This window comes from Papaver somniferum, chromosome 3, assembly GCF_003573695.1.
Source record: "Papaver somniferum cultivar HN1 chromosome 3, ASM357369v1, whole genome shotgun sequence".
NCBI lineage: Eukaryota > Viridiplantae > Streptophyta > Magnoliopsida > Ranunculales > Papaveraceae > Papaver > Papaver somniferum.
This window is the reverse complement of record NC_039360.1, coordinates 195,170,559-195,185,055: the sequence shown is the minus strand read 5'-3', so window position 1 is coordinate 195,185,055 and position 14,497 is coordinate 195,170,559. Positions and strand designations below refer to the sequence as shown.

The 14,497-nt window shown below is 36.5% G+C and overlaps 2 protein-coding genes, 1 non-coding gene and 1 pseudogene across 3 annotated transcripts; 2 read left to right on the top strand and 2 right to left on the bottom strand.

The window, feature by feature from the left end:
- Positions 1-491: 491 nt before the first annotated feature.
- LOC113361995 (replication protein A 32 kDa subunit A-like) lies at positions 492-3,950 on the top strand. Its single transcript, XM_026605026.1, has 10 exons — positions 492-626; positions 715-825; positions 925-1,022; positions 1,124-1,165; positions 1,470-1,547; positions 2,785-2,863; positions 2,996-3,085; positions 3,172-3,242; positions 3,498-3,566; positions 3,649-3,950. Exons 1-10 carry the CDS (start codon positions 525-527, stop codon positions 3,731-3,733), a joined length of 825 nt encoding a protein of 274 aa, XP_026460811.1. The 5' UTR covers positions 492-524; the 3' UTR covers positions 3,734-3,950.
- Positions 3,951-6,011: 2,061 nt separating this feature from the next.
- On the bottom strand, positions 6,012-8,848 carry LOC113358352 (probable receptor-like serine/threonine-protein kinase At5g57670). Its single transcript, XM_026601895.1, has 8 exons — positions 8,639-8,848; positions 8,320-8,544; positions 7,991-8,245; positions 7,755-7,912; positions 7,568-7,647; positions 7,319-7,454; positions 7,054-7,206; positions 6,012-6,437 (listed from the first exon to the last, which is right to left on the bottom strand). The coding sequence occupies exons 2-8, from the start codon at positions 8,522-8,524 to the stop codon at positions 6,276-6,278; spliced, it is 1,149 nt and encodes a 382-aa protein (XP_026457680.1). The 5' UTR covers positions 8,525-8,544; positions 8,639-8,848; the 3' UTR covers positions 6,012-6,275.
- Positions 8,849-9,573: 725 nt separating this feature from the next.
- LOC113358350 lies at positions 9,574-13,863 on the top strand (annotated as a pseudogene).
- A 313-nt stretch (positions 13,864-14,176) lies between these two features.
- Positions 14,177-14,249, bottom strand: TRNAA-UGC. Its single transcript has one exon. It is a non-coding gene; the product is annotated as a tRNA-Ala (tRNA).
- Between the last annotated feature and the right edge of the window lie 248 nt (positions 14,250-14,497).

The following is a 14,497-nucleotide window of genomic DNA, read 5'->3' as shown; positions in this document are numbered from 1 at the left end:
CAGACTCATTATGCCATTCAATGCAAGATGCTAAGGGGTGTCCTAGTGATACTTAGGTTTTTCTTTTCTACTTCCTCCTCCTCTTCTTCTTTTTTCTACTCACTCAATCTATTTAAAAAGAAAATTATTATCCTAAATTTAATTCTAATCCTAACTACAATCATTAACAACTAATCAATTAAATTAACACTAATCATACATGGGTATTTTAGCATTTATGAAAATAGGTTGGATAAGAGATACCCTAAAAACACTATTTCCAATCCTATTTTTGTCTTATTCAATATGTCCCAAAATTTTCTTGGATGCCCCAAACGATGGTTGAAACAAAAGTGGCATGATTAGCCCGATAGGTTTCATGTTTGAGCTTGGGTTTAATCCTAATCTAGGCCCAACATACGGCAGGAGTTAGGGTCCACAAAATTGGCGGGAAACTTTATTCCCACTATAAAGCACTTTATTCCCCATTTCTCCCTTTCATCTTTCCTCGGAAAAAAACTTCCTCTAGACAAAAAAACCCTAGAATGTCTAACAGCCAGTTCGATGGAAACGTTGATTTCTCTGGTGGTGGATTTATGCCTCAGGCAACTCAAACCACCGAGCATGGTGGTGCTTCTTCAGACAAAGTAAAGAAAACAATAATACTCGTTTCTCTTTTTACTTTTTAGCTTTATGTCATTTATCTTACTTAGGGTTTCGTTTGTATTTCAACAGAATCGAGTGGGTGCAGGTTTATTACCATTAACAGTTAAGCAGATAAGTGATTCTTATAATGCTAGTGAAGATAAAGCTAATTTCGTCGTTGATGGTGTTGAAGTAAACAATGTAAAGCCATTTCCAAACCCTAAAATCTTATTTTCTTGTTTATGTTTGGGGGTTTTGTATTTTTATTGATTGGATGTTGTTATTTGTGTTTATAATTAGATTACACTTGTTGGAATGGTGTTTAATAAAGCGGAAATGGTTACCGAGGTTACTTTTACTGTCGATGATGGAACTGGTCGAATTAATTGTCACAGATGGTATAAACTCTCTTTGAGTTCTTTGATTGTTATGTCTCATATGATGTTATGATGGGTTAGCTTACCATTTTGTGTTTGGTTGATTTTTTCTTGAAATTTAGGGTTCATGAGGGCATAGATTCGAAGGAGATGGAGCAAATTAAGTAAGTTGCTTGCCTGTCTCATACGAGTTTCACTTGGAAAATGTACATATCATTAATGGCGTGAAGCTACCAATATGTCCTGTGGGGTATTAATTATAAGTGTAGCTGTGTAGGTCAAAATTAGGCTTTTCCCTGGACCTTGCTACCATGTCAAGGTTGATTTGATGTTTCAGTTTGAGACTTGTTTTACATTATAGCTAATATTGGAGTTCATGAAAACAGTTATAACCGAGTTTACTTTTGTTCCTTAAATGTTTTTGACATGAAGGTTTATTAATTGTATTTTTGTTGTTCTTGTTGTTAGTGATGGAGAATATGCTGAAATTCATGGGAACTTGAAAGGTTTCCAGGGTAAAAAGCAGTTTGTGGCTTTTTCTGTTAGGTATGTTCAAACCTTATTACGATTTTCTATTATACTGGATGCCCTCCTAGCTTGTATCAGTTCCTAGAAAAGGCGTAGGTGAGCATAACTGTTTTGGGCTTGGTAATTCACTGGCATCTCATTTGAATCAGTTGAATTTGCATTTGGACGCTCTTTGTGATTCCCGATCTTTGAATTTTTGTCTGGAATGCTTCTGTACAAATGGTTTGCATTTGTTCTCAAATTTTATTTCTGTTGATACACCACAGACGATGTGGAAGTTTTTATTGTAGTGTAGGTATATCAATTATACATTTGTTAGGTGTTATTGGTATTTGTGGGCTCTCATAAAATTATCTGGTCAGCAGTATCACTTGTTTTGAACTGGGTCAAAATGCACCTGACATGAAAATTAACACTCTTTTACCTTGGAGATTGAATATTTGGTTTCATCCTGCTGCTTGCTCTCATGATGTGACATCAGGGTGGAAGTAGACTAGTGGTGGCGGTTTGCTTATTGGTAATTTTAGAGTTTGCTTGAGACCTTTTAATTCATGAAAGTAAAGAAATGTGGTACCAAGCACGTCCATTTGTACATTTTCCGCTAGTCATTTGCTATATCCATGTTATAGCCACCAACTCTTCTGGAGTCAATTTTATGTTCACTTTAAAATGTTGGAATTTGAAAAATATATGTGTTGTATCATGGAAGGGTTAAGGTGAAACATCCCCCACATTTTCCAGCCATCCTCTCTGGTCTCTTTTGACCAGTTTATTTTTGAAATAGTAATCTAACGAGGAGTTTGTAAGATATTTTTAATTAACGTGCTCCGACTTCTACGTATTATCTTAAATCTCGACTTGCTGTCTTCCCTCTCACTACCACAAGTGATAGTCACATTTTGTAAGTAAGGTGGTGGGCTTCTCATATGTATTGACATCATGTTTCCATCCTGGAGTTCTCCAAGGACATGCAGGAGCTCAGAAATAGAAACTTTGACTCTTGGAATTGTAAAGTTGCTAGATGTTATCATTATGCAATTATTATGTTTTGTAGCCAGCTTCTTAGAGATTCTTACGTCGATGAAATATAACTTTATAAATACAATCAGCTAGATGTTATCTTTCCGGACCAATTGGTAAAATGTTGCTTTAGAACCACAACTAGAATCGGAAACCTTTTCTTCTAAAGAGTTACTTTTCATATTTTAGAGTTGTTAGACTGCAGTATCTCAATACTATGAACTGCATTTTTCAGGCCTGTGACCGACTTCAATCAGGTTGCTTATCACTTCATTGAGTGCATGTATGTACATTGTCATAACACTAAATCTCAGGTATTGCTCTGCCAACTTGTTATTATTGTCATGAAAGGTAGTCTAACTCAGACACGGGCATGCATTTGCAAGTGTGTGTCCACAAGATGCTGATTGTGTGATGTATTATTTATATTGTTATCCTGAATAAAGGGGCAGGGCAGTAACCCAGCTCAACCTCAGAGCACAAGTGCAGCAATAACCAATGGATCCTCAAGTTATCATACCGCTCCTTCAAATCAAGTAAGAAACTATCATTGGAATTATACATCTATCCAATCTCCTGTATTGGTATATTAGTCGCTTAACATGTTTGTTTTTGGTTGTAGTTCCATGGGCAACCTAATTCCGTCGGAATCGATCAAAAGATCCTTGACTATATGTCCATACCTGCGAATATGTGAGTTGGCAACAAACTTGAACCTCCTTTTATGATCTGATTTCAAGATTTTTCTGTTACCTGCCTTGGAAGGATCTATTTTAATAAAGCAGTACAATTTGGCTGTTGGTGATTTTGTAATTTCTTATGCATGATCTTGGATTTCCTTTAACCGAAGACCGGTTTCTTACAGTTTTCTTCTAGTAGATTTTGTATCTGTTATGTTAGCACGTTTTGTTTTTCATTTCATTTTCTACAAATGGTTATGTTTCTCAGGGCACGAGAACAGGGGGTATCTGTGCAAGAACTTGCCCAGCATCTTAAAGTCCCACTGGAGAAAATCAGGTAACTCTCTCTTGCTCATGCTCTCGCAGACACTTACTAGAAGACTCTGTCTAACCCCTTTATCTTTCTTTCATCTTGACAGGGGAGCTATGCAACATCTTGAGGAGGATGGTTTGGCATATTCGACAATAGATGAGTTTCATTACAAATCTAGTGCTAATGGTTAATACCCTAGTTTGTGTATGTGGTAATCTATTAAAATGTATTTTGCGTGTCAGTGGACATCACTTTCGTGCTGAAAGTTCGCATATTTCATTTCCTTTTGGATGATATAGATCCTTTTGGGAAACTGTATTTCAAGACAGGGTGGCAATAGTTTAATTAACCTTGATAATTAGTTACTTGACTATAACAGGTTTTTATAATCCAATTTAGCTGTATATATCTGCAGTTTGTCTTTATTGTTTCTCCTGCATGACAATGATCTTGGGCCAAATAGCGTCTCCAACCCTGAAAAGGAAAAGAGAAACACTAAACAATTAGCTACTTCAGTGTGACCTAGTTAATTATGCATAACAGTTGTAATAGAGTAAGATCTGAATTATTGCAGATCAAATTGTCTCTTGTCGCACATCTTTTAAAAACCTTGCCGATTTTTCACACGTTTCACAGCTCCTCCACTTTTTAGTAAGTTCTTTCATACTTCCGCTGTGGCGCTCCTCCACTTTTTAGTAAGTTATCCAAGTGGATTACTGTTTTAAGCATTGTGGGTCTTATAGTCCATAGTGAGCAGTTAGCACTAGGGTTTAATGGAGGTTAGGTTTGGTTTAATGGAGTACTATATTTGGGGCTGCAGTGAAAATTGTAAAAAGCTATATATACCGTATATGTATCTTTCCAGTGTAACATTTTTGGTTAGAGACTCTTTTCAGATTTGGAGCATGACTTCCTCAAATGCTAGCCTCAGCTTTAAAACTGCACTCAAACATTTAGGCTCAGTCACTGATGGATAAAAAAAATATTTAGGCTCAGTAACATTTATGTTCCAGACTTTAGGCTCAGTTTCAAACAATGCCGCACAAACACTGGCGGTGCTGTAAAAGAATGATATATAGTATATCATTTTAGCACGACTTTAAAAAGGTTTCCTGATTTGTTCTCATGGCTCTTTTCCAAGTTAACAAATCCATATTGCACTGATAAAATAATCATACAACTTGTGAATTTCCAGAATTGCATCCACATTACAGTAATATGTCATTTCATCTTAATTTTAGGGATGATTGAGAGATCTGCCACTTATTCCATTCTTTTTCTTTGTTTTACTTGATGGCGCTACTGGGGAAAAAATCTTTTTCATTGTTTTTAAAAGTGATAATACCTGGAGCCTGCCGACACAGCCTTACGGTTAGCATCACGTTACTAAAGGCTACCCTGGAATTGTCTTAGGTTCAGCATTATAATAAGAAGAGGGTTGCAAAAGATTGCTAATTTCTTCGTGGCGATCAAATATCTCTTCATTTGTCTTGTCTTGGCTTTATTGAGTATTTTTTTAATAAGAATATATTAGCTTTCGAAAATGTTCATCTTTTTGTCCTCGTCACTAGACTCACTGGTCACTCTTTGCTACTCTCTCCCGCATTACTAGACCCACTGCTTGGGAATATCTCTCATTTCCTCTTTTTGACTACTTTAACTTTCTACACCTCGGGCGTGAAATATCCTTTTACTGATATAATCTAGTTCAGCTTTTGCATGTTGATTTTCATCCATGGCTAGATTTTGACAGATGCTTTAGAACTTTTTATCCCACACTTGTCATTTAAGCAGATTTTGATATTGATATGGCACTTGGAAAATATCTAAATAGTTACAAATCGTGGTGTGAATTTTGATCACCTAGTATTTTCATTTAAGACCTTAAACAACAATGTATTTGCTGACACTGCCTGCTTAAATCTATCTCTCTTTCTCCCCAAACACAATATAATCATGCTCTTTTGCATGACAATGGTTTGGCGGCTTTGGCCACACAACAGCTGGAGGGAGTGCATATCTGGTATGAAGTACATTGTACATCACACACTCTCTCCCTCTGGGCGCTGTGTTAAGACGGCAAGCAACCCACATCTAGTGGAGGAACATGGCAATGGATCCCATCCCATGAACAAACAAGAGCTAAAGGGTGGGACAAGTCTTGGTGTATTCTCTTGCTTAGAGAATACTATTCCTAAAGTCTTTTCGGTGTTATTTAGGAGAATCATTCAGAACCACTAATTCCTTGGTACTCATCCATCACACCTAGTTTGCCACATCAATGGTGCCAGTTGTTCTTGTCCAAGTGTGCCTACAGAGCCTTTAAGTTAAACATTTCATCCGTCTCAACTTTCGTGTTCCCCAGAGAACTTCTTGGTAAGTTAGTAAGTAGTCTTAAAAACTGCAAACTGTCACTGACAGATTAAGTTGCTGGATCTTTAATTTTGGGCTGATGAAAAATGGAATGGATAAAAGGGGGACCAAATAAGATCACTTCTATTTTCTTGGTACGAAGATACGAGCCATTTGGTATCACAACACTTCCAACTTCTTTTATGTAATCGACTGTATACAGATATAACACTTGCTTATGTAAGTATACTGCTATGTACATGGTTTGACACAATAAGCGCCATTATTATTATTAATACGTAACCACGTCGACTGAGAGCAATGTACCACCACCACAGATCAAAAATAAGTACTATAGAACGACGTAGGCACCGGCCGGATTTAAGAACTCCTCGAAGAGATCGAATTAAGAGGCGAGGTTGAGTCTGGACTGTCAAATTCACATTCTAGATCATCAAAACCCCAAAACTCTTCCTCCTCCACTTCCTCTGGCAAGTTCCAACTCTCCTTGGTCATTTCTCCATCCACCATTACTTCCAATACCTATAAAATTCCAAGCAAACATTGTCAAAACAAGAATTCATTTTCAAGGGTCCTTTGTATTTTGTTTTCTTTTAGCATAATTGTAGCCTGCTGGCTTAAAACTGTTGTTACTTCTGTATCGTCTAGAGGTGTATGTTAGGTGGGATTTGACGGGCGGGCCGGTTAATTGCTCGAAAAACAAAATGAAAAACAAAAAAGAGACTAAATCGAATGAACAAATAGTAGAAATCTAAAGCCACCGAGGATGAAAGCGACATACGCGAGAAGTCAATCAAAAAGAAAAAAAAACATTAACCTACCGTTTCATGGATTAAGACAGCTTATGTTATCGTAATATCTTAAAATTGATGTTTAATTAGTATTTTGGCTGTTGAGCATAACAATGTTCCATTGACATTCATATCAGTATGATATTACTAATCTATCTTAGTTGGTACTTAATCAGTATCAGTTCATGAGATGGTTACCAACACATAACTTGTAAAGGAAAACTTTGATTACCACTAAATAAACTAGTCTACGTAAATAGCGAAAGCGATTGAAATTACAATTCAAATGTAGCACATTACTAAGATTTGAACTTGAGAAGAATGTAACAGTTGTAAATAGAAAGTACCTCACTCATGGTAGGACGCCATAGAGCCGATGTCCGGACGCACAGTGATGCCGCGAAAGCAACTCTCTTCAACTGTGTGATATCATAGTCCCCTTCAAGTCTTGGATCTATTAGTTTTCCTAGTTCACCTTCACTCAACAATCTTGGTTTGGCCTGTCAAGAATTAACATTTATTTCAAGTTCAAAACAAACCAAACATAAGTACATTCTTGTGCAGGACAGTATCAATGTTTTGGAAAGAAATTCAATTAGAATGAACGAATACCCAGCTAAGTAAGCTTTGGTGAGACCCATCAACCGGCTTTCGCCCGGATATAATCTCTAATAAGAAAACTCCGAATGCAAAAACATCAGTCTTTTCATCAACAATACCATGCATGAAATACTCTGGTGCTAAGCATCTGCAAACAACCACAATCAAGAAAACTGATGAACATGGAACCCAAATTAATGAAGATTAATTTATTCTTTTCGACTAATCAAAATATAAACAAGTTCAATTAGAAACACAAACCCAAATGTTCCTTCAATTGGTACTACAGAGTGATGAGTCCATTGAGATGGAAGCCATTTCGCCAACCCAAAATCTGAAATCTATTAGACATTGTAAACAAAACAAATTTTTACTCTTGGTTTTCCATATTATTTCTAAGCAGGAACAGACATTGTTTGCATAATGAGTAGGGGACAGGATAACATACCTGAGGCTCATAATCAGCAGTGAGTAGAACATTAGAGGATTTGATATCTCTATGGATTATTCTTCTTTGACACCCTTTATGCAAATAATGTAGACCTCGTGCCGTTCCAATTGCGATTTTATACCTTGTTTTCCAACTCATTAATGGCGAATTCTCGTCTGCCGACGAATAAAGAAGTTAACACAATATCAAAAAAAATCAAATTGAATTATGGTTTGTTAAAATGAATGAATTACCATGAAAAGCGGAAGCAACAGAACCATGTAATGAGAATGCAAAGATAAGATAAAGTCCATTATCAAGACAACAACCCAGCAACGAAGATACATTTGGGTGATGAACATGACCAATTGTACCAATCTCTTGTAGAAATTCTTTCTCTTTTCTTTCATCAGTTGAAGCCTTTGTTAATCTCTTAATAGCAATCACTTCCCCATTTTTCATAACTCCTCTGTACACTTCAGCATACCCACCTCTCCCGACCAAGTTCTCTGAAAATTCATCAGAAAAACATCAAGAAGCTGAAAACACAGAAAAATGAAATGGGTCTTGGTCTTTTACTCACCTTTAGTGAAACCATTAGTTGCATCATAGATTTCATCGAAAGAGAAACATTTCCAAGTGGGTTTTTGAAATATAGACTTGGTTTCATTCTTCATTTCATTTTCATGAACAGAAGAATGATGACTACTACTAGTAGGATTATCTTCTACTGCTAGTTTCGAGGAAGAAAATAAATGTTTCAAGCTTCTCATTCTCAGAAGCTTCATTCTTGGTTTAGTCTTTTCTTCTGCATTCCAAGAAAAGACAAACCATATTACACAATAAAAAATGAGAGCAAAATCGAATCAAGAAGTTTAAGAGATGGAAATGAAAGTACAAACCCTGTTGCCGATGGTGATGAACAACGAGAGGAAGGTAACAAATTCTCTTCTATATGATGAAAACAGGAGAAGATATGTTTTGTTGTGTGTTTTAGCAAGTAATAATGGGTAAAGTAAGTTAGGGTAGTTAAGATTTGTGAAGGGGCATGAATGAGTGAGAGTGTATGACTTTACATTTGGATTTGATTTTAACCAAACATTTTGTTTGCTCAAAACCTTTACGACGTAGTAGTAGTAGTATTTATCAAAGTGTGTTCACGTGCTTATCTCTTTTTTCTCATTCATTTATTGCACCATTTATGATATTTAAGTTTTTATATGCTGAATCATCCAACACTCCACGATTTTTACAATTTTATAGGGCTTTAGCCTTGGATGTTTGGCACGAAATACAGCTAAGTATGCCTACTTTGTATAACAAGTAGGGGGTCATATCGAGTTAGATAGAATACTCCATCCGACGTATGAATGGTGTTCCAGTTCAACCCATAGGTAGTAATTGGTCTAAATGAGGAAATTAGACAGTGATACTGATATCAAGGACTGAGGTTTTTTTTGTTGGTTCATGGGCGCCTCAGGCATTTAAACACACTTGCCCCTGAATCATGAGAGAATCAGAATGATATCTCAGTTGACAGTTACGAAGAAAAACAAATTTTACTTGGAGGAGAAAGTGAGATTTAAAAAATGGTAGGACGGACACGAATCATGTGAGCTGTTGAACCACCTCAGTCCCTAGTCACCAATCCCAAATTCCCATCCCAATGCTGGCAACATCGACAACTTCCATAATTTAGTAGGAGGTTCAGCTGCTAAATGACTTGGGGGCATTAGCCCCTACGCATTTCCATTTTTATGATGTAGGCAGACCGATGATGTCGGATAAACTCGTTAAGGGCCACCCCGCCTTTTCTTTTGAAATGTTCCATTTCAGTGCTGGAGAAGAGAAGAGAAGAGAAGAGAGTGGGGAGAAAGCTAGGGTTCTTAAAACTGTCAATTAAGGTAAATTTGTAAACTATAAAAACTTTCTAACCACAATGTTGATTTTGGGGTTGTTTGTTTTGTTGGGAATTTTGAGTTGTTTTTTTTTTTTGATGAAAAAGAAACGTGAACGTTGCAGGAAAAGATTGATACTGAGTTAAACAGGAGTTCTTCCAAAATTTATCAAAGCTGAGTTCCTTGTTTAGTAAACACAAGTTGCAGTAAGTTATATACTATGTAAACAAGAAAATTTGGTGTATGAAAACGTTGAAATTTTAGGTTGAATTTTATGTGTAATCAATTTCAGCAGGAACAGGAAATGAGAAATAGATGAACAAGGAAGTAATGTACATTGAATTGCTGAGGATATAACAATTGAGACTACAGAAGAGGGTTTAAGTGATCATGACACTGCAGAAGAGGTTTAAACTAGTCAGGTCTTGAACAAGATCTATTAGAGAATGTACGAAAAACAAGGGTATCGGAGGAATTACTAATGCTCTCTAACAAGATTGTGGATCATTTTAAGAATGACCATGAATTGAATTTGTATTTTGAAAACTCCCCCAAGTGTCTCCTTTTCAATTATTTTCTATGACCTAGTCATTTAAGTTCACTGCATTTTGATGGCTCTACCAATGGGTTGCAAGCAGCTGCTGCCTTCTGGTATGTACTTAACATTTTAAAGATGGTTCGGTTATATTCTTTTTTACATTTAGAACCTAACAACACTAATACAATTGCTGCAGGTTTACAGTTCTTTCTCGGAAGAGTTTCGGTAATTTGTGTAATTACATATGTTGCTGTAACAAGATAAAATGATAGATTGTAAAGAATATTCATGTGCAGCTGGTATACATAAGAAAGCTGGAAATAACTACTGCAGCATGCATTAATGCACGCATGTTGTTGTAAGAGTAAGAGAAGTTGATCAACAACTGAAAGATCCATACTACATATATAAATATGAACCCAGTTTGAGATAACTTAGGTAGTGACCGATCTTCCTGTATGAAATATGCGGTCCTTCTCATGCTTAACATACGGAAGTTGCTCAAAGGGACCACATCCGCAACACAGCACAAAGATGGAAAGAAGCTATGCTGGAAGACCGCGGACTGTAAGAAAGAGAGTAACAATGTTACCGAGCGTCGGAAAAGTAGCAATCTTCAGAAGGTGATAGTGATACACTCCTTTCTTCTTTGGTCCATTTTGTCTTTTATCCTTCTTTGAGTGGCTTATGATGCAAAGCATAAAATGTACTATCAGTTTATATTGAAAACTATAGGTTTTGTTGGTCACTTGCATATTTTCTATGTACATCAGCTGCAACCATCTCTTTGTGCCTCTCCACACATAAGGCACTTGCATCACACATATTCATTGCACATGCAAAATGTTGCACCCATGGGCACGAGCAAACTTCCGTTGGGTCATACAGATACGTCTGATGGTCCATAACAGAATTAGAATCTCTGAATCCTTAGAAGCTTAGACTCACTTACACTCTCTAAGACATCATAAATCTGTACTTCGTAAGTGCAGGAGATCATAATGTCGGTGCAAATTCAAATAACTTGACAACTGCAAAGTAACATTTTTTTTAAACATAGATTCAAAATCAGTCAAAAGGAAATATGATGCAAGTAGCACCTCCTGAAGTATCTGTAGTTTGGTTTCTAGTTATTAGTGTTGAATTTTTGCTATTTTGGTGTGTTCGTGTCAACAATTATGAAACATAATTTAAGATACTATATGCAAATCTTTGGTGTTTTTAGCAACTATTATGTTGAATTATTCAATTATTAAGTACTCCGTAGGAATCAATACAATGTACAGCCATGAGAGTATATTTTTGTCCTGTATAGACGGAAAAACTCAACCTATCCAAGCAGCTTCAAGAACAGGTTTCATGACGTAATTTACATGTAATTAAGGAAAATTTGTTTTTCCTTGATACATTAAATTGATATGTTATAATTTTCGAAAATATAAACCATCGATTTATCATCTACTAAGTACTAACAGGTCCTGCCATCAATGTCTCTGTTCTCAGGAACATCTTTAGATACTTATTCTTTGTACTGCAGGAGTCATTAGCAACTAGCTCTTGTTGTTTCCTTGGTTGTATATGTGATATATATGTCCGGCCGGCTGACTTACTTGTCCATATTAATTATCGCTCATTGACTCTCTCTCTTTGATTTCTCTGCCTGTCTAGTTTGTTAATTTGCTACAGTAATTTACACATTTTTCATTTCAGTCCTATTGAATATGCTTGTAGAAATTTCGTCACTGTTTCTTTATTTAACATTTATTTATATTATAATATCTATAAGATATGAATAGTTTGTTTAAATTACTATGTTTACTTACTACTTTGGTTTGTGTTTTTAGTCAATAATGTGTTTACTACTTGCGTGCTCACGTTACAGATAAATGCTTCAAACGCCATCAGGCAAAGGTCATACTAACTGGAGGCTACATTTTTAGCAGAATCACTGAACGATTTTGCTGTTTATGATCTAAGCACTAGTTATATCTCTCAAACTAGTCCAAGGAGGGCACTTAACTCTTTCCAATGTCTACTTTCAGCTCTGATTCTCCACCTAGTGGTTCCGATGGAGGCCAAATATTCCTCCGTGCGTATATTTATAATCATAAAAAAAATCTCCATGTACAACATACTAAATGATGCGATTTCACTAGAATTTGTCTCTAATAACTCGGGTTTCAATTTTTTGCAGGCGTCCTAGGGAGCCTAGTAGGATTCGTAATCTTTGCTATGATCGTATGTTGCTGTGTACAAAAGTTCAAAAGCTCCATAATAAAGGATCTGCAAGCTGGTAATGGATCCATAATAACTGCACCGCCTTATGGTTTGAATTTGGTTCAAGTATGGAAGGTAGATGCTGCAACAATGGAGAGATTCTTACACGAAATTGCTAAAGAGAAAATCGTCAGATTCACTGCGCAAGAACTTTATAGTTTTACGAATAACTACTCGATAAGATTGGGATCTGGCGGTTTTGGTGTTGTTTATGAAGGCCAATTCCCGAACGCCATAAAAATTGCAGTGGAAGTTCTGAATAGAAACTCAAACAATAAGAAAGTTGAAGAACAATTCATGGCAGAGGTAGGAACTATAGGTTAAACTTACCATATAAATCTTGTTAGATTATATGGATTTTGTTTTGATCATTTAATGAGTGCATTAGTATATGAATACATGGAAAATAGCTCCCTAGACAAGTTCTTGTTTAGTGCTGAAACACCACAAATCGAGTGGGATGGAACAACTACAAGAAATCGTTATTGGTACGGCAAAAGGGCTTGCTTACTTGCATGAAGAGTGTCAACAAAGGATCATTCACTATGACATAAAGCCTGGTAATGTTCTTCTGGACTCGAACTTCTCCCCAAAAGTTGCAGACTTTGGGCTGGCTAAGCTTTGTAATAGGGACATCACTCAGGTATCCTGCTCCGGATATAGAGGAACACCAGGTTATTCTGCACCGGAGTTTCTTATGCATAGTTATCCAATTACACATAAATGTGATGTTTATAGTTTTGGGATGTTACTATTTGAGATAGCAAGGAAACGTAGGAACACGAATACGAACGCGAACACGGATTCTTTAGATTGGTTTCCAAAGAAGGCTTGGGAAGAATTTGAGAAAGATGGATTGAATAATTTAATAACAATGGAGATTAATGGGATTGAAGAGAAGGATAAAGAGAAGGTGCAGAGAATGTTCATGGTAGCATTGTGGTGCGTGCAGGATACTCCTGATTCAAGACCTTTGATGAGTACTGTAGTGAAGATGTTGGAAGGTGGAGTTGAAATTCTACCTCCGCCAAATCCATTTAGATATCTTTATGGATTAGGCACTGGAAATGTAGCTGGAGGTACAACTGTTTCGAGTAGTTATTCGACTACTCTAGGAACAAATTCGTCTTGGTATGAAAGTACAACTCCAGTCATGAGGAAGTATGAAATACAGATGGCTAGTTCATGAGGTATCTTTGTCATGAGTTTTCCTTTTGTAAAAACTTTTTAATACAGTTCTGAACTTATTTTGTCCCTGTTGCTTTTTCTTTTCTGTAATTTAAATTCTTGTAATTTCTTGCAATATGAGTTCATGCATGGGAACCTTGAACTGCCAAATTTCTAAACTGATGTTACACGGCCATTACTTATATTTCAATAATACTTCAGGCTGTCCTCACTGGGGCCAATGTCTTCCGGCGATGTTTCTTTCATTTTTGGTAGATTTGTCTATGTTATCTAACTTCTCGCTCTGTTCCGAAGTGGATTTTGTATTCTAAAGCATTGAAATTATCTTTCTAGAAGAAGGGTACATAGGCTAGAGCCTTCCGCACAATAATCTTTGGTGCTTCTGACAGATCTCTTGGTTTATTTAATTTGTTGTTCAGTCATGGCAGCTCTTCATCGGCTGTGCGCTAAACTAATCAATCTGATCAAACAAGAAAATTGATTATTTCTTGAATTAAAGAAGGAAAAATACAAACCAAAACTATTAGATACATACAACATGGAGATGCGGGGTATCGAACCCCGTACCTCTCGCATGCAAAGCGAACGCTCTACCATGTGAGCTACATCCCCCATCTGCTACAGTGCGTAGCGACCAGAGAAGGATTAGAGAAGGCAGAATGGTTGTTGATGGTGGTGGCGCTATGTTGTGTTTAAGGTTCACTTTATGAAAGACCTCTCCTGAGCAGCAAGGGATGGTACCTTGGAGTTGAAATATTGTCGTTGTCAAACCGCATGCGGTAATGTTCCGTATGTTTGGTACATTGAGAATTGGGTCATGATTTGCTGTTGTAGACAAAATAAAAGTTAATATTAATAAG